This window comes from Eleutherodactylus coqui, chromosome 2 (assembly GCF_035609145.1).
Source record: "Eleutherodactylus coqui strain aEleCoq1 chromosome 2, aEleCoq1.hap1, whole genome shotgun sequence".
NCBI classification, from domain to species: Eukaryota; Metazoa; Chordata; class Amphibia; order Anura; family Eleutherodactylidae; genus Eleutherodactylus; species Eleutherodactylus coqui.
The window spans coordinates 16305535-16332020 of record NC_089838.1 but is presented as its reverse complement, the minus strand read 5'-3'; the positions used below and the strand labels follow the sequence as shown (position 1 = coordinate 16332020).

At 42.4% G+C, this 26486-nt stretch overlaps 1 protein-coding gene across 1 annotated transcript in view; it reads right to left on the bottom strand.

Moving 5' to 3' along the window:
• LOC136611133 (A disintegrin and metalloproteinase with thrombospondin motifs 2-like) overlaps window positions 1-26486 on the bottom strand; it is a 238633-nt gene that overhangs the window by 28135 nt on the left and 184012 nt on the right. The window contains exons 18-21 of the mRNA XM_066590415.1: window positions 21408-21540; window positions 14582-14789; window positions 11372-11501; window positions 9623-9712 (exon numbers count right to left, since the gene is read on the bottom strand). Coding sequence (XP_066446512.1) covers window positions 9623-9712; window positions 11372-11501; window positions 14582-14789; window positions 21408-21540 — 561 coding nt within the window. The remainder of the gene's footprint in view (window positions 1-9622; window positions 9713-11371; window positions 11502-14581; window positions 14790-21407; window positions 21541-26486) is intronic.

The window sequence follows — 26486 nt, the reverse complement described above, 5'->3', positions numbered from 1 at the left end:
GCACTTGTCAGGCCTCACATGGAATACTGCGTACAATTCTGGACACCGGTGCTCAGGAAAGATGTCACAGTGCTTGAAGGGGTTCAAAGAAGGGCAACTAAACTAATACATGGAATGACGGGACTGGAATACCCAGAGAGGCATCAAAACTGGGATTATTTACTCTAGAAAAAAGAAGGTTAAGAGGCGATCAAATAACCATGTATAAGTACATGAGGGGACAATACAAGGATCTCTCCCGCGATCTGTTTACACCCAGGACCACGACGGTAACAAGAGGGCATCCGCTACGATTAGAGGAAAGTAGGTTTCATCACCAACATAGAAGGGGATTCTTTACTGTAAGAGCAGTTAGACTGTGGAACTCTCTGCCTGAGGACGTGGTGATGGCAAAATCCATAGAGGAGTTTAAAAGGGGACTTGATGTCTTTCTGGAGGGGAAGGATATTACAGGATATAAATCTTAGGTTAATTGTCAATCCGAGTATACAGGCAGGTAGGAACTATTAGGGGTTGATCCAGGGAACAGTCTGATTGCCATTAGGGAGTCTGGAAGGAATTTTTTCCCCAAAAGGGCTAATTGGCTTCTGGCCTTTGGGTTTTTTGCCTTCCTCTGGATCAACAACACAGGAGGATAACAGGCTGGACTAGATGGACATCGTCTTCATTCAGCCTTACATACTATGTTACTATGTTACAATGCTGTTAGAGAACGTGACTGGGAGCCGGGTGAAGTCCCAGCGGTGCACAAAACGTCCCGCACCCTCCTATACAAGTCTAAGAGAGCGTGCGGGCATGGGATCCTGAAAAGAGCCAGACTTTCATGCGCCAATGGAACTTCACAAACTAGTGATAAAATGTAGGATACAGCTCATATATCTTATTTTACTCATCATAACGATCAGAAATAGTGTTACTTCTCACGTACATGCGGTGGTTTACTCTGAAAGGGCCGTTACGCTTTAAGATCATGTTGCAAAATAGAAAAAAAACAATTTGACTTTTTCAAAGTATGGATAGTGTTGGTTATCTTTATGATCGATTCCATATTTTCTGAGGTGTTGGTTGTAGCGGCAGGGGATATTAAACATGTAGAACATGCTACAATGATGGCATGGTAGAATGAAAATGTATCAGCACTTCAATGGTCAGGCCATGATGTGCTTCTGACTATAGGTTATAAATAGAGATGAGCGAACGTACTCGGAAAAGCACTACTCGCTCGAGTAATGTGCTTTATCCGAGTATCGCTGTGCTCGTCCCTGAAGATTCGGGTGCCGGCACGGAGCGGGGAGCTGCAGGGGAGAGCGGGGAGGAACGGAGGGGAGATCTTTCTCTCCCTCTCTCCCGCCCGCTCTCCCCTGCTCCCCGCTGCGACTCACCTGTCAGCCGCAGCGGCACCCGAATCTTCAGGGACGAGCACAGCGATACTCGGATAAAGCACATTACTCGAGCAAGTAGTGCTTATCCGAGTACGCTCGCTCATCTCTAGTTATAAACATCTAAGGGGCCCATGCCTGGTAAGGAAGTGGTTAAAGTATACCATCATATCCTCATTGACAGTTATAGCAGGATATCCTGAGAATCTAATGGCTTCCATACATTTTAACTCACCATAGCAAAAACTAAGTGAGCGAGCCCTCCATTTATTTCTTGGTAACCGAACAATCATCCCTTCCATGACAAGCGTCAGCACTTTCTGCTAGGGGGGGCTTCATAGACAACTTGTCAGCAGTGAAGATTCTGCGGTTCAGACTTGCCATATAGTGCAATTTATACAATATATATTGATAATCCACAGCAAACCTCTACATATCAGTACGCTTAGGCCAGATTCACATGGGCGTATGCGTATTTGCGCATGCATGAGTGTAATTTTTGCGGAATTAACAATGCTTTTTTTGTTTGCACATCAGCATATTTTACTGTTTTTTTTCGCATGCATTTGCACGCAGCAAGCAAAGACGAACTATTTAGTCTGCGTTCCAGATGTGTTTTTTTCCCCCATCGGAATCAAGCAGCGTATCATACATCTCCTATGGTACTGAGCGTGCCTTTTCTGCACCCCCCCCTGAGATCTATGGGGACCTTTATTGGGCAGGTGCGCCGGAAAATAGAGCATACTGCATTTTAATTTTTTTTTGTGCAATTGAAATGCGTGCACAAAAACAGACATGTGAATGACACCCTTAAATCAATGGGTTCTATTCTCTGTGTATTGCGCGTGCAAATATGCGCATGTGAATATGGCTTTATTGGGCAGAAAATGTGGTAAACGGTTCTCTTAATGTCAGAATTTGCACGCACATAATCATACAGTTGTAGCCCAAAAGAGCACAGCATACATGAAAACTAAAGAGGTAACCCCATGTTAGCACATATTACATGACTTTCCTCATAAAGACTCAAGTTACACATAGTTAATAGAGATAAGCGAGTATACTCGCTAAGGCACATTACTCGAGCAAGTAGTGCCTTAGCCGAGTGTCTCCCCGCTCGTCACTAAAGATTCGGGGGCGGGTGACAGGTGAGTTGCGGGGGGGGGGGGGGGGGGGGGGAAGAGAGATCTCCCCTTCGTTCCTCCCCGCTCTCCCCCGCCGCTCCCCGCCCCCCGCCGGCCCCCGAATCTTTAGAGACGAGCGGGGAGATACTCGGCTAAGGCCCTACTTGCTCGAGTAATGTGCCTTAGCAAGTATACTCGCTCATCTCTAATAGTAAAGCTTCCCTTTGTAATTACTTTAAAGAATACGTATCGTATGGAAGCATCAAAGAATGTTCCTTTTAACTGCTGGGTACAATGTGTTACAAGTAATCAGCAACGTTCCGTTGGTCACATACAGACAGATCAGCACTTAATGCCTCTCGCATTCCTGCTATTTTTAGACGATTGTAAGTGGTAATACAGATAATAAGTAGAACATTATATTCGGTACTGTTCATAGAAAGGCGTCTTTAAAGTGGCTCCAAAGCAGATCTTAAAATAAACTGAGCGGTAGGAAGCAAAATGAGCATTCATGTCTGTAAAAATCCATACAAAATAAACAAAACAAACATACAAACAGTCTTTGCACTTGGACCAGGGTCCCAATGTTGGCCCCGTTTCATTAGCTGCACAAATGTTATTCTTGAGAGCATAAAACGTCATTGAAACAAAATGTTACAACGAGCAGAAAACTGTCACTGTCAGGGCATAAGGATATTCTATGAACACAAGCGATGTCATGCTGTACAATATGTCAGAGGTAGAAGATAAAAGACATATAGAATAAATGATAGATGAGGAATCGGACAAAAGAATTTCATCATGTTTGCAATGTGTTTGAAAGATATACACACACACATTATATATATATATATATATATATATATATATATATATATATCTCAAACTAAGAGGTATTGGACAGCTTCCGTCCTTGAATGTACCGTTACCGTCAAGAGAATAAAGCAATAAGGTGCTGCTATAGTCCCTAAAGATAAATAGAGGTACAAGTGCAGCACACATCGATGGCCGACAACTACAACACCAAGTATACAAATTCTATAAAAACACTGACATAAAATAATCACCAAATAAAGGTTCCATATAAGTTAAATAAATAATGTATAACATTAGAGTGTAAACATAGTAATTATCTTACTTGCATGTAGATATTAAAAGGGATTCTGTCATCGGGATCATGCTGCTTGAACAGAAGGCAGCAAGAACCTGTTAAAGGGAAACCTGCTGCCCCGTGGCCGTTTTATTCTGAAATGATGTGTGGTTTCAGAATAAATAGAGACTTTGAAGTTTGACTAGTAGATGATTTCTGAGTAACTGGGAGGGCTGCACCCAGAGGCGTAACTTGAAGCTTCTGGGCCCCGGTGCCAGATCTGTAACAGGGCCCCCAACTATAATGCTTTTTTCATAGTACTGGGCTCCCTATATGGAGAAGAGAAGCCTTAGGGGCCCCCTAAGGCTCCTCGGCCCAAGTGCAACCGCATCCCCTGCACCCCCTATAGTTACATCCCTGGCTGCACCAGACTCTCCTTGCCCTCTGAGTGTCAGCGCTTTCTAAATAGACAAGCGGAGAGAGGAGCCGTCGTTCTTCATACTGTAGGAAGGTAGAGGCCGATGCGGCCCACTCCCGTGACTCGGAGCTCAGCTGTCAAACTTCAAGGTGTATTTAATCCGGAATGCCACATTTCAGAATACATCAAACACCCATGGGGGCAACAGAATTCCCTATCCTGGGTTCAAGCTGCCCATTGTCAATGCAGCATGAACCCAGTGACAAAATGTATTTAACAGGTTCTTGGTGCACGGACCATTGGCTGCAGAACTGACAGATTCTAATCTGTTGGGCGTATTATGTGATGATGAAAGAGAAGGTGGTTTTGATTTATTTGTTGATATGGAGCTACATAGTCTCCAGGGCACATCCATAAGGTTGCATTCCCATGAACGTATATCGGCTCGGTTTTCACGCCGAGCCGATATACGTCGTCCTTATCTGCGCGGGAGGGGGGGGGGGTGGAAGTAAGGTGGGACAGGGGTGGGGCTAAGTTCCACGAATTAGCCCCGCCCCGTTCCGCCTCTCCCCATTGCAAATAGTGCAGAGGGGCGGAGAGGAGGCAGAAAGGGGGCAGGAGCTCAGTTCCTGCTCCTGGCTCTTACATCCTCCCCCCCGCCTGCAGATGAGGACGACGTATATCGGCTCAGCGTGAAAACCGAGCCAATGTACGTTCGTGGGAATGCAGCCTAAGGAATCAGAGCAGCTTTAATTGGAATATCTCAGTAATGCAGCCAAAGGCATCCAGATTGTAAGTAAGAACAATAACCTCTAGACATACAGAGAAGTATAAAACAGTCTCGTTCTTTGTAATATACACTAACAGGCTGTTTTAATTTTCCTTTGTTTGATGAATTCATTTCAAACATGACTCGTTGCAGGTAGCTAAATTGTTCTGGAGTTAAGGTGCGACATCTGTTAGGTAGGTTGTTGGGTATCTGCAGCTCATTGGTAGCCTCCGTAGGCTCTGCAGTACTGAATTCAAGTGAAAGCTATAGAAAGTAATGCATACCATCTGTAATGCTTCAGCAGACTACATTGCACACACTACTTGCGCTGGTTATAGCACCCGATAACTGAGAAGGTCCCTCTGCAATGAGCTAGTTGCCACAAGCCACCTCCGATATGAAAAAAGGGGTTTTACTAGAAGACAACCCCTTGAATGTAAAAACAGTCATTTTTGACATCATAAACTATTAAATCAAGAAACTGCAGCAGAAGGGATCTAGGTTTAAAGGGAACCTGTCACATAGAAAATGCAGGATATGCTGAGCAGATCGATATACATATTTGTGAGAAAAGATTCAGAAGAACAAGTAAATTACTGTGTTTCCCTGAAAATAAGACAGTGTCTTATATTAATTTTTGTTCAAAAAGGTTTAACTTTTTTACATGTACAGCTGCCTGGACACTATTTCAATTGACTTTTTTTAAATTAACTGTTAGCAGAGCTTAATTTTGGAGTAGGGCTTATATTTCAAGCATCCTCAAAAAGCCTGAAAAATCATTTTGCATCCTCAAAAATTCTGGAAAATCATGCTATGTCTTATTTTCAGGGAAACAGGGTATTCCCCGAACATCTACTTATTCTTTCAGTCCTGCACCGTGAATGACAGCCTTTCCTGTATGACTGTACACAGGCAGACACTGATTACTGAGCAGGACCGCCCACTGGACTCCTAAACCCAGAAGAAGCAGATGTTTCAATGAATAACTGACTAGTTCTACTGAATCTTTACCTACTAAAATACACATGATTCTGCTCAGCTCATCTTCCTATAAGACACGGTGCCTGCAGCCTGAACTGCATTTTGAAGCTGACGAGTTCCTTTTAAAACAAGATAATGTCTCAGTTTCTCTGATTTGAAGTTCAGTTTTCTGACGCTGAGTTTATGTCACTATTAAGGCATCATTATTACATTTTTTGGATAATTCGATACATGCTATATAAACTGAGGTATTCATGTTTCATAACTTTTAGTATTTACGCCCTTTAGTATCATGTATTAGTAGAAGCAATAGAACATGAAATATTAAACAAAAGCAAGCACTGGTAATTAAGTGGGATATACGACCCAACCGTGTAAACCATTGTTGGGATATGCATTATTGGGAGTTGTACCAAAATAATATATAAAGAATAAAGAAAAAACTTCATTTATATTTTGTAAACTAAAAGACTTTTCTTAGAATTATGTAAAAGTGTTTTGTAGTGCTAACCAGTTTAGGGGGTGTTTCCCATTTAGAATATGTTAATAAAGGCTTGGCAGTAGCATAGATTAGACGACACAGGAAGTAGGTTTTTTGTTAACCTCTCTGAACAGTATTGAAGTTCAAAGTGCACAAAAAGTTCATTCTTTTCATCATCCTAAGGGCGCATTCAGACGACCGTATATCGGCTGCCGGCCGATATACGGCATCTCTCTCTGCAGGGGGTGGAGGCTGGAAGAGCCGGGATCAGTGCTCTGAGCTCTTGCCCACTCTCTGCCTCCTCTCCACCCCCTGCACTATTTTTTATGAGGAGAAGCGGGACGAGGGCGGGGCTAATTCCCGAAGTTTAGCCCCGCCCCTGTCCCGCCTCCTCTCATTGCAAATAGTGCAGAGGGGCGGAGAGGAGGCAGAGAGGGGGCGGGAGCTCAGATCACTGCTCCTGGCTCTTCCAGCCTCCACCCCCTGCAGAGAGAGATGCCGTATATCGGCCGGCGGCCGATATACGGTCGTCTGAATGCGCCCTAAAGTCTACAAAGGACACAAGGCAGCAGTCGCTTTTCTCATTGAAATATAACAGTTGCTAAATATATGCTGGATTATAATAGAGCCTAGTGCAGTGATTTAATGTTCGTTGTGCACCTATGGGTAATACAGAATTAGCGTAATACAAATACCAAATGTAGGAACTTTTTAAAAGTTAGTTTACTTAAAGTGATCCAGCAGGCCTGGGCAAACAAAGATGGCTGCGCTAATTCTCTGACTACCTGATGGGCACTGTGTATTAGTATGTAATAGTAGTCTAAGACACTGCATGTTGTTCTCACTGGCCAGCACTGCGCACATGGCTGCACTGGTTCATCAAAGCAGGTGTAGTGTCTTAGACTAATGTACAGTGGGTCAGAGACGTGGCGCAGCCCTCTGTGATTCTCCAGGCCTGGAGGGTCACTTGAAATGTTTCCCACTTCTGTTATGATCAATTTAGCAAAGAAGGCCGACGGAGCTTACATTATTCCTGCTCCCATAGGAGTCTATGGAAACTCCTACGCTTAGCGCCATAGATAGGTCCTATCTTTTAACGCAGCAGGGAATATCAGTTGCTCATGATCTTTTTTAGGTGCGTTTTTTTTTTTTTTTGTGGCTAAAATTCTTTCTTCTGAATTGGTTCTAATAGTCACATTTTTTGGATACATCTAAATTCCCCGTGGGTATGATCCCTTAAGATGAATCAAATGTATTTACATGAGACACGAGTTCAAAATCTACACTTTAAAAAAGTGACATTTTTGGAAGGGTTTTTCCAATTTCAACGTGACTGTTGGGGGTTAAACAAATATTTTGTGTTAAAACATTTTATGTATGTTTGCATAAACTATGTCAATTCAACTAATTAATGCAAGACTTAATCTGCATTGGAATGTGATGCTGGGCACCACGCAGGCCCTGCCCTATTTGAAATTACACCTGTGGACTTGTGGTGCCTTTCTATCCTTTAAACGCTGACATGTTCTGCATGCCAATTGTGTGATGAAGTGCCTGGTTTGAGCATGAAACGCGTAATTCCCGTAATTTTCTATAACCCTTTCCAATCCACTGTCTGACTTCTGAAGACATTATGATTTAAGGCTGTACAGCTCCGATGTTAGAAGACGTCCGTCGGGGTTCTCTTACTGTATATTGCCAGCCTCTCTGCTGTCGGAGCCTATCAAACGTGTCATCTCATGCAGTACTGGCTTTAGCCAGCAGATAGCGCTGTTGTATAACAGCAGAAAAAGAGTGATCCCTACAAATTGGATTGGAAAGGGTTAAAGTAAATAAAATCAGTGTGCGTTTTACCATAGCGCACTGGTGCACTGTTTTTCTATTAGTAATGGTGTCGTTTTTCCTTAAAGAGAGGACCTAGTAGGTGTAAGGAGACTTATAAGGCCATGCACGCTCCTCTGGGAAATATACAAATGGACATATAGAACAATCCCTCTACAGCACTACCTATGGGAAGGCAGGATTTCTGCAAGTCAATGCTAGACTTTTTAACAAGCTTTGTAACAATAACTAGGAATTGTGAGCCAAAGCCAGAATAAGCATACACAGACAGCTGTTTCAGGGTGATTTTCCCTCATCAGTGTGCAGTAGGTTTCAGCTTGGCCAGTGAAAGGCCTATAGATGTGGGTCAGGAAGGGTAGCATTCCTCCTTATGGAGAGCACCTAGTAGGTGTGAGGAGACTAATAAGTCCATCCATGTGCCTCTGGGAAATATGCAAATGTGGAAGATGGAAAATAAGTGCCACTTATGGAGAAACGATACCTTTCTGGAGAAAAGTTGGATTTAAGGGATTGGTATCCTTTTTCCACGTAAGTAGCTAAAGCTATGGACTATGCAATAGAGGCTTTAAACTAAAAATTAATCTATCGTCAAAAAATGACCTATTGTTTTAGGTTATACATATTTTTAAAAAATTATGAATTTTCTAATTTTTCATAGCATTATCTATATTTTAAATAACTCTGAAATCTTGCATTTATTATACTAAACACCTCTGGTTCTGTGACTTTGCAATACCTATTTCCTTATCATCACAGGCCAGATTACAATGAAAGGTAACACCTCTATTATAAAGCTAAAGAAAAATAACACAGCATTGACAATACGTGAGGGTCACAGCTCACCTCTTCCTCCTCCCTGCATTGTGACCTCTGAATACTATTAGAGAGGCCACCCTCATGAAATCATTGTGTTGCTTTAGAAAAAAAAAATAAAATTAGCCTTGTGGTCTGACTCAAAGCATGATTGTGTATATATGAGTGTATGTGTGTAGTATTAGTATGTTTCTGTATGGCCCATTTAGGTCAGTGCCTTTGATTGTGAAGATGAACATGTTTAAAGTTTTAAAAATGATAAACTCTGCTGGAAAATGCAGAATTATACCTTTATCCTAGCTGAACCCAACTATTCTATGGTTCTGAGAATATATATATATTTTTTAGAACAATTTAGTTCAATCCGCACATGACTGAAGTAAGAGCTTCATATTACCCACAGGTGCTTTAATAGTCACTTCTGTCCAAGTGAAGGAATTTTCAGAGCGTTCCATTAAAAATGTATAAATGTGAAAATTTGATGCGCTGCTACATTGTGTTCTTTGCTGCTAAACAATATTATAAAAAAGTAGTAAAAGAAACCCTTTAGTCAGCGCTGCAGAATCTAAAGAAGAGTGTAAACAGAAGACAGGAAATGCAAGAAGAAAATCAAAGATATGAAAGTCTTTCGCAAAGTATAACATGAAGACCCAGAGCCCAGCGCTGCAGCCGCACGGAGAGCATGCATTCTATGCCACAGGCAAAATTATAAATAGGTCTTTTACTTGAAGATATTTTTTGGCTTGGGTAATCTGTGTCCGGTCTAGAGAGCCACTGGACAATGTAATTCTTCTTTAATGGATCAGAAGAGTTTCCTGAAACAAGAAGACATTTCTTAGATAGACACTTGCCTCATTTTCTCAGGTTTTGATATTAAATGACAAAGATAAAATAGTGAAAAACAGGCTTTAATTAACAGATATGTAATCATTTGCTTAAAGGGGTTTTGTCATTAAAAAAAAATTATCTAAACTTACCCATTCCTTCCCTGTCTGTCTCCTTATCACATCTTCTCCTGCTTGAGCTTCTCCAGTGCCCCAGATCAGCTCACTGCAGGCTGGGCTCAGCTTGTTATGAAGGCTGCTTATCACAAATTCCTTCCGGCCTGGTCAGTGAAGGTCACATCCCTGTGCTGTAGCTTCACTGCCTAGGAAGGAATTGTAATCTATTTCAGAGACAGCTCGCATGAGCAATCTCTGAAGAAGATAGGCAGTCCTCCTGCTGGCCTGTGAGCTGTGACATAACGTACATTGGCAGACTGCCAACCTAATGTAGGTAACCTCACAGGAAGGCGAAGAATCAGGTAGCTGGAGGTGAAGTGAGCCCCTGGACTGCAGGAGACAGGAGAAGATGGGGGAGGTAAAGATCTGGTAAGTAGACTGATAAGGGAGGAATAGATAAGTACAGCATTTTTCTTTTTTAGTGACAGAACCCCTTTAAGGCCCAATGTCCACAGGGAAAATAGATTGATTAAATCCGCGTGGGTCTCCCGCACACGTGATCCATGCCCATAGGGAATCATTGGGCACCCGCAGGTATGCAATCATTTTCCTCGGCGTGCAGACTGGAAGACAACCGCAGCACGCTCCATTTTTGTGCGGTTTTCATTGAGCCCAATGAAAGCCGTCCAGATCCGCGGCACAGACGCAGCTGTCTCTGCGGGAAAGCAGGCGTTTAAGAAAAAGATGGCGCGGCACGCCGCCGTCGTCCCGAGCGCATCCGCCATGCAGAAGAAAGAAGATCTGGCCGCCATTGTTTCTTATATCGAAAGAGACTATAGCACCGCATGTATTTAATTAATTAAAACCAGATAGAGAATATTCAAATCTTTCTAATCTCTTTTTATTTTCTGATTTCAGAATTTTTAATTCTGCTGTTTATATGACTATAGAGGCTGCCATCTTATCGGGTTTCATCCCGCTACCACTCCAGTCCTCACTTACAATACTTCCAGGCTGAGGCCTGTGATTCACCTAAGGAGTCCCATACTTAGATGTCACGTGATCATCTCCTTGTATGTGAGTAGAGACCAGCAGAGACTGGAGTGGTGGGAATTGTCAGTATACAGAAGCCAGGAATAGGCAAAGGGGAATGTAAGATATGGGTTCATATTACAGATCTGTATTTCCAGGTCCCATTGGCTGCTATGATGGAAACACAACTGTAATGCGGCCTCTAATGAAGCACACTGGAGGCACACAGGAGCGGTAGTCATTCAAGTGAATAGAGGCGGAATGGGTCGCCCACCTCCATTCATTGTAAACAGGTAGTCACTCAAACATTGAGTGATTCCTATTTATACTGAGCAAGAAGCTACTCAGCAATCGTTCCTGTTCACTAAGCTGAAAAGGAAAGACTAGTGACAACTCTGACTTACTGCTCAGTGTCCTGTCTGTTGCCATATGTACACGAGCCGATAGTCACCCCAAAATCGCAGGGCCACTATTGTCCATGTAAAGGTACCTTAAACTTACCAGAACATAAAGGCAGACTGCAAATCCGTATGGTTTCAGGTTTGACACTATTGCAGTTGTCTATTTTATTGTTACTTGAACCACAGAGAACTGGTCTTTCCTGAGTTCCATTGCCACAAGTTACAGAACACTGCAAGAGAAAAAAAAAGTCATACTAAAATAACTAGATATGATTGTTAAGTCTGCTACCCGTGTCTGACGCCCTTTTGCTGTTCCGGACAGACACGAGTGTCACTCTGCTCCTTCTGAATGAATGTACTCTTTTCTTCCACTTTTTATCAGCACTACACTAGCTAAACCTGCACAACCCAGCTGCAGTATAATTGGCAATTACCTCCTTATTTAGCTGAGCTGGGAATCCTCCATCTTTACCTCAGTATTGTTGTGTGTTTGTCTCAGACACTCAGCACATCTGGTTGCCTGTCTAAGGGCTGTTTTCTCTATTTGAGCCTGTATCTGTTTATTCTGTATGTTCTTTGCCTTGTGTTTTAGCCTGTGTGCGTTTGTCCATTTCCTTCCAGCCTGTGTATCGTTTCTGTCTCTGTGGTAAGTCAGTCCTGTTCTGTCTTCTGTACATTGTCCCTGTGTCTTGTCAGGGGTAGTTAGCCCTGAGGTGAAAACAGTGGGTCCGTTCTTATCAGGATGCCTACCCTGCTTTTAGGCAGCGGTCTTCCCATCTTCCTGATTAGATAAGGCCAAATTTCCCCATCTGAGATTGCCTTGCAGTGATACATCTGACCACTGGGGTCAGCTGTCAGCAACACCAGGTCTGGTCCAAAAGCCAGGTTGGTTGGTTAGCACAGTGAGTCCACTTTCGCTATCCGTAACAATGATATTCTGAATAATATTAAGTCTGACGAGAAGCTGGTTTCCTTCATTCATTGCATCAGGTACGGTATTAATAGGTTGCATACATTGTCTAAATACTCCCTAAAGTACATAAGTAGCGAGAGGACAATTTACATATCCGACAGTATGCTGGCTTAGGTTAGATTAACATTTTTGTATAAAGACTTATTTTGGCTATATAGAAGGCTGTATTAGGGATATAGATAGAGATGAGCGAACGTACTCGTTTAGGACGATTTCGCAAACGAGCACCGCTTTTTTCGAGTAACTAACTACTCGGGCGAAAAGATTCGGGGGGGCGGTGTGGTGGAGCGGGGGGTAGCAGTGGGGAACAGGGGGAGATCTCTCTCCCCCCCCCTACTCCCTTCTGCAACCCCCCGACACCCCCCGAATCTTTTTGCCCGAGTAGTCAGTTACTCGAAAAAAGCGGTGCTCGATTGCGAAATCGCCCTAAACGAGTACGTTCGCTCATCTCTATCTATATCCCTAATACACTTATGCTGATAGTGATGTGAGTGCTGCAGCTTTCATTTGTTGGTGGGGCAGCATGGTTGCCTTGCTGTATTCGGGCCCTGGGTTTAAATCTGACCAGCATTTGTATGACATTTGTATGTTCTTCCCATGTTTGTGTAGGTTTCCACTGATTCTCCACACTACAAAATATACTAATCAGTTAATTTGAAAAATTAGATTGTCAGCTCCAGTGGGGGCAGGGAGTGATGACAATTATGTACAGCGCTGCAACAAATGTATGAGCTATATAATTGAGTAAAATAAAGCAAGCCACCAGTTTTGGAACAAAAGTCCATTGCAGGAGCAGAGGATGCATAGTACCTGCAATTGCTTTTTTCTGCCAACTCCCTGATTCACCAGTTTGAAGATGGCCAACACAATCTTAATCTTCAGATTGCGTAATCCTTACAGTGCATTGGTAGTTTTAGACCTCCAATACACTGTACCTGCTCTCTGACTGGTCATAGCTACTCAGATGATCAACACTGGCCAATCAGAAAGCCATGCACAATGTGCAATAGGTAGCTAGATAAGGGAGATGGAATAAATCCTCCACAGTGCCACCTATTGGAAGGCAGAATTCCTTCAAGCCAAAGTCAGTCTCTTTAAACAAGCCTTGTAACAATGACTGGGAATTAAAAGCAAAGCCAGACTCCATGCACAGACAGCCGTTTCAGGGTATTTGCCCTTCATCAGTGTAGGGTAGGAGTCTGGCTTTGCTAGTGAGAGGCCTGGGACGGGGGTCAGAAACGCTATCTTTTCTCCTTAGGGAAAACACCTAGATGGTGAGTGAGGAGACTCAAATGGCCATGCACGCTCCTCTGGGTAATAGGCAAATATAAGAGATGGAATAAAACCTCCACAGTGCCACCTATTGGAAGGCAGCATTTCTTCAAGCCAAAGTCAGATTTTTTATACAAGCTAGAAAATTGCTGTAGCCATCTTGGGCATCCAAAAACAGGACCTGGAACTGGCGAATCAGGGGGCAGCAGAGAATAACTGCAAGTAATACTTCCACCTTCCCCAGGACAGAATTTTATCCCAAAGTCAGAGGGTTACTTTAATTAGAAGTAGATTTTAAATCTAATTTGATTTAAAAAAAAAAAAGAAAAAGATGCTGTAAAATCAACCTTCACTTTAAGGGTGCATTCAGACGATCATATATCGACTGGGTTTTTACACCCAGCCGATATACGGCGTCCCTCTCTGCAGGGGGAGGAAGCTGGAACAGCCGGGAGCAGTGCACTGAGCTCCCGCCTCCTCTCCACCCCCTTGCCACTATTTGCAATGATAGGTGGCGGAGCTACATCCGGGAATGTAGTTCCACCTCCTCCCATTGCAAATAGTGGCCAGGGTGGAGAGGGGGTGGAGAGGGGGCGGGAGCTCAGTGCACTGCTCCCGGCTGTTCCAGCTTCCTCCCCCTGCAGAGAGGGACGCCGTATATCGGCTGGGCGTGAAAACCCAGCCGATATACGATCGTCTGAATGCGCTCTAAATTACAGAAACACCATGACGGTTACTGAGGGCCTGCCTGCTCTTGTTTGGAGTTTGAAAATGTTACTCTGTATTTAAAACATGGTGTTAGAAAAAAAATAGTTCTCACAAAATAAGCCAATTTTAACTTTTGTGGACTGTGCATAGATCTATACATTTCTGCTTTTGGTATACGGTATCTGCCCATTCTTATCTAGAAATCACAGGTTGGACCATCTACTAACTATAGGCAACATGAATGTACGTGTCAAGATATGTAAAATACTTTTCAATACAAATCAGGAAAATTAACAGACTGTAAGAAAAATATAATTCATTGCTTACTAAAATAAAGAGATTAAACAGTATACATACTTGGGACCAGAGTCCTACCCTCCACTGAACCGGGCATGGTAGGCGATTGCAAGGCCTTTTGGTTTCGGGACGGTTCTCGCTGCAGTATTTGCTGTGCACAGTTCTGTTCATATTGTCACTTAGCGGCTGGATACACCGTACTGTGCGACTTTCGTAACCTGCTTTCCCACATGTTGCAGAGCATCGCTCCCACTCTCCGATCATCCATCTGTTAGCAAACAAACAAATACATTATAAAACGCAAACTAAAAACACCGATATTACACTATTATTAGGAACCTTATATATTTGTTGACTCCGCAAAACTATGTGATATACGGGTACCTATTCATGTCAATGGATGACATGGGTCAGGAAGGGTATCACTTCTAATTAAGGAGAGCACCTAGAAGATGTGTGAGAAGAGTTATAGGGCCATCCATGCTTGTCTGAGAATATGCAAATGGAAAGATGGAACAATGCCTCTGCAGCGCCACCTATTAAAAGGCAGCATTCCTGCAAGTGAATATTAGGCTCTTTGAATAAGGCCTTGTAAGCCTCCTCACACACCTTCTAGGTGCTCAAATTAAGGGGAAACGCTACCCTTCCTAACCTACATCTATAGGCTTCTCACTAGCCAAGCCAGAAACCTACTGCCCACTGGTGAGGGGCAATCACCCCGAACAGCTGCCTGTGGATGGTTCTGGCTCTGGCTTACAATTTCCAGTCATTGTTAGGAGACTTGAAGGAATGCTGCCTTCCAATTGGGGGAGCTGCAGAGGTATTGGTCCATCTTCCCTTTTCCAATTTGGTGGCATGTAATATGACTAGTGATGAGCGAGCATACTCGCTAAGGGCAATTGCTCAAGCGAGCATTGCCCTTAGCGAGTACCTGCCCGCTCGAGAGAAAAGGTTCGGTTGCCGGCGGCGGGCAGGGAGCTATGGGGGAGAGCGGAGAGGAACGGAGGGGAGATCTCTCTCTCCCTCTCCTCCTCCGCCAACCCCTGCTGACTGCCGCAACTCACCGCTCCCCCGCGCTGGCACCCAAACCTTGTCTCTTGAGCGGGCAGGTACTCGCTAAGGGCAATCAATGCTCGCTCATCTCTAAATATGACGTTTTTCAATATGGAGATAAGCATATCTTCTACTGGAAAAACACATAATTGTTATAACTGCAGATCCATAGCGATCAGCTTAACACCTGCAATCTCCCTGCACCCTTGTGGTGCTGATGCTTGTAGTGCTCACATCGATGGCCTTGTTCCAATCAAGTTCTGTGAACATTTTTTTTTAAGTAGGTGATTTTTTTAATTTTGCTTTTTTTTATGTCAATATGTATATTTATTAAAAAAGTCTGAATATTGTGCAGTTTTCACAGGCAAGGTTACAATGAAAAGTAACACCTATATATAGACACAATATCCACCATTCACAAGAGATGATGGTAACAGCTCACCTCTTCCCCTCCCTGCACAGATGACAGATTATGTGTCATAGAGAAGTCCCTTCCTGTCCATTGAAGCATATTTACTTAAACTGGTCCTTCATAGATTCTTAAAACTAGCCTATCAATATCTGATTGTTGGGGGTCCACTGAGTGTGTTAGCACTGCAGCCTCCTCGATGTTCACATTGGAGAACTATCCTGTTCGTATTCAGAGCGCCATGTTATTTATAGTGGCTGTTCTGAATACTACAGGCTTCTCCTATTGAAGTGAATGGGATAAACCTGCAGTACTCAGAATAACTGCTATAAATTATATGATCGCATGGGTTCTGAGTGGTGGACCCCCATCGATCAGATATTCATTGACAGTCCTGAAGATAGGCTGTCAATTTTGTAAAGGCTAGATAACCCCTTTAATTCTTGTCCCTTGCCCTCTGCTCCTGTATGCTGACATCAGACTACCACCACTAGCTACATCCCTGCAGTCAAACCATTCCTGTGTCATTACAGTTGTTTAGGAATGTTTTGAGGACACAACCTGGGAATTTCCATGCATTAAATATCTCATTGCAGACGCTAAGGATGCAAAGACTAGAGGTTCCTTAACCCTTTCCCAACACTGGGCGTAACTGTATGTCCTGGCAGAGGGGTACTTAGCGCAAGAGGACTTACAGGTATGCCCTAGGGATAGTGCAAGATCATAAGAGATCCCGCGCTATCCGGCAACGGAAGAGGGCCTCCCTCTGCAACAGCAGGGGTGCATCGGAGCAGCGACCCCCGCCGTTAACCCCTTCCCTGCAGCGATCTACGTAGTTCGCGGCATGTAAAAGGTTCACAGAGGGAGCGCACTCCCTCTGTGAGGTCATCGGATTCTGGCTATGTAATTTTGGATTGCGATTGGGTTACCATGGCAACAGGATGCCAGACACAGGCGTCCTGCAGTGCCTGTGATCGCTAATACAGGGACGTAAAAAGTGTAAAAAAATATATAAAAACAATGAAAAAAAAAAGAAAAATGTAAAAATACCTCTTTTTTGTGCTTTTTCTCATTATTAGCATAAACATTTTTTTTAAAAATTAAAATCCTACATATTTGGTATCGTCGTATCCGTAATGACACGTACAATAAATTGAACATGCTTGTTATCCTGCATGGCAAAAAGCGTAAAAAAGAGCTAAAATAAACTGAGGCAAAATGCTTATTTTTTTCTTTTTGCCGCTCAATAAAAGTGTTTAAAAAAAGTTGTATGTACCCCAAAATAGTTCCAATAAAAAATACAGCTCGTCCCCCAAAAAATAAGCCCTCACAGAGCTCAGTCCATGGAAAATAAAAAAGTTATAGGACTTTGAATGCAGCGCTTTAGAAAGAAATAATTTCCAAAAAATGGTTTTAATTGCGGAAAAGTGGAAAAACCTAAAAAAAAATAAGAATTTTGGTATCATTGTAATCATACCAACCCGGAGAAAAAAAAATGTATTGCGTCATTTATGCTGCATGATTAAGACTCAAAAGAATGGCAGAATTGATGTGTTTTCTTTCCCTGCGATCATAAAAAAATTAATAAAAGTTCTACAATATAGTCGTACGTACCCTAAAATGGAACCAATAAAAACTACAGTTCGCGATGTAAAAAACAAGCCCTTTTATGGCCGTGCCGACGGAAAAATAAAAAGGTTATGGCCTTTGTAAAGTGCAGATGAAAATCCGCCAAAAATGTGTGCGTCCTTAAGCCCAAAATAGGCCATGTCCTTAAGGGGTTAAAATCCAGACCTTTACTTAACTTGGAATTAGAAGGTCTACAAATCCTTGTCCATTATAATATACCAATGTCTTGATTTAGTACAACCACACCAACTCAAGTCATATATAATTTTACCTCACAACTTTTACTGCAAATTCTCAGGGTTTAGAGAAAAAAAAGTCAAACTGAAAGCCTAATTACAGTCCAAGAAGCTCCTAATCTACACTGTATAACCACTTCATAAGAGGCATGTCGGACCTCGTGTGGCCTTCACCACCGCAGCAATTCCTCACGGCATAGATTCCTCTGATCCTGGCATACTGGAACAGGTGGCCTGCTCTTACAGCCCATCCATGCTAAGGAAGAAGTTTCTGAGGGTTACTAGCATTGTATTTTGCTTGAATTAGCTTGAATGTGTAACACCTGTTTCTCGGAGCAATTCCTGACATCCTCTTCAGATCCCTTTTGTCAAGGGATCGTTTACATCCACAGGATCCCTTTACACTGGGTGTTTTTCTTTGATCCCACCATTCAAAATATACTCCCAACCGTTGTATGAGAAAACCCCCCAAAATTTGCAAATTAGCAATGTATGAAATACTGGCCCTGGTTGTCTAGCAGCAATGATTATGTCTCACTGGAAGACACTGCAATATCTTGATTTTCTCAATATAATAAGGATTTACATGTATAATTTTCACACAGAAAAGTGTGGTTACTTCAGAGGAATGGAGGAATAAAATATCTATACACATAAAGGGGGAATTGGATTCTCCTTAGACTGCATGCACCCATGTCCCCCTGCAGACTGTGTCACCCCTCCCACTCCCCTTACTTTTTACCCTTTAAGGTAACGCCCCTTTTTATTCAAATTTACCCCCAGACTAGAGGTTGCAACCCCTTCATAGCCTTAAAGGCACGCTCCATCCCTGCGTTCCATGGCCACCTTCTTATGTACTTTACAGCCTTTCAGTATATGCACACAGAAGTCAGTTAGATTCTCCTCATTATATACAAATATAGGTGGAGTAGATTCTCCTCAGTATATACACATAGAGGTGAGGTAGATTCCTCTCAGTATATACACATATAGGTGGAGTAGATTCTCCTCAGTATATACACATAGAGGGGAGGTAGATTCTCCTCAGTATATACACATAGAGGTGAGGTAGATTCTGCTCAGTATATACACATAGAGGTGAGGTAGATTCTCCTCAGTATATACACAGAGGTGAGGTAGATTCTCCTCAGTATATACACATAGAGGTGAGGTAAATTCTCCTCAGTATATACACATAGAGGTGAGGTAGATTCTCCTCAGTATATACACATAGAGGTGAGGTAGATTCTCCTCAGTATATACACATAGAGGTGAGGTAGATTCTCCTCAGTATATACATATAGAGGTGAGGTAGATTCTCCTCATTATATACACATATAGGTGGAGTAGATTCTCCTCAGTATATACACATAGAGGTGAGGTAGATTCTCCTCAATATATTTACACATAGAGGTGAGGTAGATTCTCCTCAGTCTATACACATAGAGGTGAGGTAGATTCTCCTCAATATATTTACAAATAGAGGTGAGGTAGATTCTCCTCAGTCTATACACATAGTGGTGCGGTAGATTCTCCTCAGTATATACACATAGAGGTGAGGTAGATTCTCCTCAGTATATACACATAGAGGTGAGGTAGATTTTCCTCTGTATATACACATAGAGGTGAAATAGATATTCCTTAGTATATAAAAACAGATGTGTGGTAGATTCTCCTCAGTATATACACAAGGTGGTGAGGTATATTCTCCTCAGTATATACACATAGAGATGAGGTAGATTCTCCTTAGTATATACACATAGAGGTCAGTTATATTTTCTTCAGTATATACACATAGAGGTGAGGTAGATTCTCCTCAGTATATACACATAGAGTTGAGGTAGATTCTCCTCAGTATTTACACATAGAGTTGAGGTAGATTCTCCTCAGTATATACACATAGAGGTGAGGTAGATTCTCCTCAGTGTATACACTTAGAGGTGAGGTAGATTCTCCTCAGTATATACACATAAAGGTAAGCTAGATTCTCCTCAGTATATACACATAGAGGTGAGCTAGATTCTCCTCAGTATATACACATAGAGGTGAGCTAGATTCTCCTCAGTATATACACATAGAGGTGAGCTAGATTCTCCTCAGTATATACACATAGACGTGAAGTAGATTCTCTTCAGTATATACACATAGAGGTGAGCTAGATTCTCCTCAGTATATACACGTAGAGGTCAGGTAGATTCTCCTCAGTATATACACGTAGAGGTCAGGTAGATTCTCCTCAGTATATGCACTTAGAGGTGAAGTAGATTCTCCTCAGTAAATATAGTAGAGGTGAGGCAGATTCTCCTCAGTATATACACGTAGAGGTGAGCTAGATTCTCCTCAGTATATACACATAGAGGTGAGGTAGATTCTCCTCAGTATATACACATAGAGGTGAGGTAGATTCTCCTCAGTATATACACATAGAGGTGAGGTAGATTCTCCTCAGTATATACACATAGAGGTGAGGTAGATTCTCCTCAGTATATACACTTAGAGGTGAAGTAGATTCTCCTTAGTAAATATACGTAGAGGTGAGGTTGATTCTCCCCGGTATACAAATCATTTCTCAGGCTTTATGATTTCTGAGAAAATAACTCTCTCATGTATCACAGATTTTCAGTTTTTCACACTTAGAATTGAATAATGAAATTGCAACTCCTTTACTTTTCCTATTTAGGACATAAAGAATGGTAGTGGCAAATTCCATGTTTGTGCGGTTAAGATGTATGTTATTAGGTACATTACATAGGGGTGCACTTACTTTTGCGCTTAAAATTGAAAAATCAAATTGTGACCCCTTTACTTTTCCTATTTAGGACATAATGATTGCTTGTGCCAAATTTTATGTTTGTACAACATCAGGAAGTTAGAGAATTAGTGGCGAGTCAGTCAGTGAGTGAGTGTGTGAGTCAGTGAGTCAGTTAGGGTTTCACACTTACAGACAGACAGATAGCAGGTGTTTTTAGTAAAGTGGTCATTCAGTGTTTATGGTGATACAAAAATCAAGTTAATTCCATTCACATGGTGTTGCTTAGTAAACATGAATGCCATCTCTAAAACCAACTCTATTTTATCAATAAAGTGCAGAAAAAAATGAAAACTACTGCTTCAGATTTTATATGCAGTACCAAGAAGAAATCCAGTATTAGGTGAATACCGGCCCCATATCCCCCTCCCCACCTTGTGTATACCCCGCAGATGCAAGGCGTTTCCATGTCAAAACCGCCTTGCATCATTTCGGGGATGTAGCGATCCTAGGCCGCAGCTGACAACCACGGCAGAGGAGCAGAGTTTCTCCCATTGTTTGCAAATAGAGACCTTGCATCAAATCCATGCTACCGCCGGCCCTATTGAAGTCATTGGGCGCTGCGATGTGAGAGCACGCAGGAAAATAGGACACGCCGCATCGCAATGCCACGCAGGAAAAATATCACCCATATGTATGATCCCATTCAAAATAATGGGGTTCATATTTGTGCATTTCACCACGCGATGTTCTCGCCCCTGGGAAGGCAGCCTCAGGGGGCACTTCACTGCAAATTAGAAAAAAACTTACATAGGCTGTGAACACTCCTGGGGATTGCAGGCTCTGCGAATGGGCTTTAACTTTGGAATGGCTTCACATAACTTCTTATGTACCATTTTATGGGTTGATTTCCTCCGACATCCGTACTTTGTAAACTGATTACCTTAAACATAAATTAAAGACTTCTTAAAGGTAATTTTTTGAATCAGTACATTATAAAAGACATCTTATATATAAAAGACAAAATCTGTTTGTGTTGTATTTGTATATTGTAACTGTATCCACAGTTCTGGTCCGGTCTGAGTGTTTTTCAGCGCTAGGCGACGGATAATGGTATAATTAAAAATCCAGAACTTACCGACTTGCCCAGTACTTTTTGTTGCAATAGCAACCAATTACAGCTCAGCTTTCATTTCTTATACTGCTGAGGTCAAAGGAAAGCTGCGCTGTGATTGGTTGCTATTTCTTATACTGCTGAGGTCAAAGGAAAGCTGCGCTGTGATTGGTTGCTATGGTCGACACAGATTTTCTTTGGGGAAGCTTTTATCAGAATGTGGTGCTGGGCTCATCTTTGTGGCCCGCTTTGTATATTCCTGGACTGCTATTCAGAAAAATCGCCCGGCAATGCATATAAATGTACAGACATTTCACTGGGAATTTACTGCAATTAATTAAATTATGTAAATAATTAGGTAAAATTGTGTTCAACACTTTTAATGTAAAACCATTTTTTATGGTTAGTGAATAGAGATGAGCGAGCACCCAAATGCTCGGGTCCGCGTTATTCGAGTCGAGCTTTTCGTGAAAATTTGAGAGCTCTACTTGAGTAACGAACCCCATTGACAACAATGGGAGACTCGAGCATTTTTGTATGTGGGACGCCGGGTGCCAAGCTTTTTTTTTTTTTCTTCTAGCTTCGTCTCTCTCTAGACAAAAATTTTTCTAATGATGCGCGCTGCGTCGCGGCGGAGAGGGGCCAAGACAGGCATGTTACATGCTCTATTTGCTCTGTTATTCCATTAGTGACCAAGCCTGTGTGCGCTTTAAAGGACGGTTTTCCAGGGAGAATACTTTTGATGACCTATCCTCAGGATAGGTCATCAATAGTTGATTGGCCGGGGTCCGTCGCTCGGGACCCTGAACGATCAGCTGATTGTGCACGGCGCTTGTAAATGCAGACACGGCTCCCAGTGATTTCTTCAAAATAAGAAACATTCTAATTTCTAATCCACTTTGCCTTAATTCTCTGGGAATAGAGAAGAGTCGGGAGCAATGTATTAAATAAAAATATAAAATAAATCTAGAATTTAACAATGTGAGTTAAGCAAGCTACAGAGAGTACCTAAAGTCCTCAAAATGCCCCAATGACCCCATCACTCTACAGCCCACTCCATGTACACCCCAATAGTATTGTGAAAACGTCAAAGTTTGTCACCTGAGTCAGCATTCTTAGTCATCACTCAACATCCGTTCCCTGCATTGAATATAGCAGTTGACCTCATGCTGTATTTCTAGCCCAAGCTACTGAGGCACTGACAGCAAATACACCCCAATTTACACAATACTACCTAAATTTGTGTAACAGAGTAAAATAGTAAATTAGACTGAAAAAACATATGTCCACCCAGTTCAGCTTATCCCCCCCCCCCCCCCCCCCAATGTTGATCCAGAGGAAAGCAAGAAAAAACCAAATAAGGTAGAAGCCAATTTTTCCGGTTTAAGGGAAATAAAATTCACGACTTCAATCTAGCAATCTGAAGTGACTATAGTGACTATAAAATATGTAATATTGCATTGCCCAAGAAAGACGTTCAGGCCTCCCTTAAACACTTTTATAGAGTATGCCATCACTACATCCTGAGGCAAATCTCACTTCCATAGTCTCACTGCTCTTACAAAAAAGAACCCCCTTCTATGTCAGTGTACAAATCTTCCTTCCTCTAGATGTAGAGGGCGCCCCTTTGTTATAGTCACGGTCCTGGGTATGAATAGATGATGATATATTTATACATAGTTATTAGGTCGTCTCTTCGCTATCTTTTTTCTGGACTGAATAACCCCAGTTTTGATAACTGCTCGGGGTATTATAGTTCGCCTATTCCATTACTTTAGTTGCCTGCCCTTGAACCCACTCAAGCTCCGATGTGTCCTTCTTGAGTATCAGTGCCCAAAACTATATACAATACTCCACGTGTGGTCTGACCAGTGACTTGTAAAGAGGAAATCATGTCATGTGCCCCTATGCCTCTTTTGATGCACCACTAGTAACCCAATCCAAGTATGTACTATTTACTACCACCCTCTGCTTTCTATAATTGAGCCAGTTACTTACCCCCTTACACATATTCTCTCCCAGACCAAGCATTCTCATTTTATATACCAACCTTTTATGTGGCACAGTATTTAAAGCTTTGGAAAAGTCCAGATACACAAGATCCGATGACTCTCCCCAGTTCAGCCTAGAACGTACCTCCTCGTAGAAGCTGATCAGATGTGTTTGTTAGGAGCCACCTATCATGAACCCATGCCGATATGAGTTGTACAGCTATTTTCCTTGAGGTACTCCAGGATAAAATCTCTTAGAAACCCTTCAATCATTTTATCCAGAAGACATACTGGTCTGTAGTTTCCATGTTCATTTTTAACCCCTTTTTGTATAACGGCACCACGTTGGCTACGGGCCAATCCAGTAGGGCAGACCCCATGACTATCGAGTCCTTGAATAATAAACGGTCTGGCCATCACATTACTTAATTGCCTTAGAGCCCAAGGATATCTGCCATTGGGACGTGGCAATTTGTCTTTTTTTTTATTTTTTAACGTGACTCTACACTTCTTCCTGGGTAAGACTGGTGACATTTAGTGGAGTTTACATTATCAATCTGCATCTCATGTATTCGATCTTTAAACTGAACACCTTGGTTCCAATGGGTCTAAACAAAAGTTTGGAAAATATTTTTGATGGCTGATCTCAACCGCCACACCTTCAGGTCACCCCTTTCTGTCCTGAAAAGTCCCTAGCGCAGCTTACAGCGAGTTGTGATGCCCAAAGTGCACAACGGGAGGTGCCGCAGCCAAGGGACTTAGTGTCCTTTTAGATGAGACGATTTAGGGCTCATGCCGTTCGCCACAGCGCCCCTTCAAAGACCCCATACGCCCCTCCGGATCCGCTGTGCAGCTCCCGCATGACGCGCTGGCAGTGTCATACGACGTGGCCAGCGGGACACGTATTCACGCTATACTCCCGCATTAGCCCTTACTGTTAGAATAAGCAAAGGACCGGTTTGCTTTTAAACGATAACTGTTCAGACAACCATTATTTACATTTCTCATTATTACACTAATTTGGTTGCTCGTTTAGACTGATCGATTAATTACTCAGGTGAGCCTGGATACGTGTGAACAAGGCTATGATTATGTGCATAGAAGTATGTGATTGGCTCTTGTGAGGACATAAGCAGGTTTTGACATGCCCACAAAGTGCTTTACTATTGGCTGTTAGTATGTGCATGGAAGCATGTGATTGGCTGTTGGAAGAACAAAAGCAAGTTTCAACACGTCCACAAAGTGCTTTACTATTGGTCAGAAGAGTCGCATAAAGGCCTTGAAGAATCATTCGTTATTCTGATAGCCTGGATAGTGGCGCCGATGCCTGTAAGATGGTTATTTTCGGTACTTTGAGAGAGTCTTTGACTTCTACACAACAGAATGAGGATTACTTCATTTGATCGCCTTTAAGTATTAAATGGTTCCAACTTTAAAAGGTGAGTTTTCTTGCTGATACGTTCTTTTACTTCATAGCCTCCAGCACTATTACCTCCTCCTTAAGACGAATATACATGTCCTAGTATTCTTCAAAGTTGAAATCAAAAATAATATGCCTACAGCCCCTGGAGGAGGAGCCTGATATCATGGTGGTGGGAGTCCCGCTCTGAGCCTGGTAAATGCCAAAAACTGTATCTCCCTTAACCCTTTCCAATCCACTGTCTGACGTCTTAAGACATTATGATTTAAGGCTGTACAGCTCTAATGTTGGAAGACGTCCGGCAGGGTTCTCTTATTGTATATTGCCAGCCTCTCTGCTGTTGGAGCCTATCCAATGTGTCAGCTCATGCAGTACTGGCTTTAACCAGCAGATAGCGCCATTGTATAATGGCATAAATAGAGTAAGCCCCCTAGGAAATAAAGGATACAAATTGGATTGGAAAGGGTGAAGACCAGTTTCAGTTGAGTGCATTGTCACTCGGGCCTCCACTAAAAAAAGAGATAATCATTCCTGTGTAAAAGCACCAGAACAATCATTGCTAGGATGGCATGTTGGGCATCTGCATCTGACAGGTCATCTCATGCAAAACGGCCCTAGCACGTTCAGAATATTGGTCTGTATTATCAATGACCTTTCAATGAAAAAAATCACAAAGCAAAACGGGCCTAAAAGACGCTATTCTGAAACTGGTCAAAAAATTTGCAGTTTATGTTTTCGTCTATTCTCCATTTTTGGTGCAGAAAAATGGCAAGGTGCACATCAGTCTCTTTCCCATTGATTTGTATGTGGTCCCAAAAAACATGCAAAGCAAAATTTGAAGGCTTCCATTACTATTTTGAGATCAATGGGGAAGGGGGCGGGGGAGTACCCAATTCATTACATTTCTCTGCTCCAAAATGTATAAGTCCCACAACTGAAGGCAACAGCCTGTGTCCCTGTTAAGTTGGAATGCAGACAAAAAGTGACACTTTTCAGCCTGGCCTGTGTTCTCCCATAGAGATGAATGGCAGAGCAGAAGCACAGAGCAGGAGGAAAAGAGTCACTTTTTGTCCACACTCAAACTTAAAACGGGCCCAGGAACAGGGTATGCGGGGAGCATGAAACAGCACTCCCCATTCCCTGACCTTAGTGGCCCAATACGTAGTTTATGGGGCTCAAAGGCCATGACAGGTTCCCTTTACATGGAGCCTATCATAACCTTTGAGCACCATGAGTTACATTATGAGACTCAAAGGTCAGGAATCGGGGGAGCACTGTTTCATACTCATCACATTCCCCATTCCTGTGCAATGTTATAACACATTCTTATTAAAACAGGTTGTGACCCCATTAATAAACCGTTA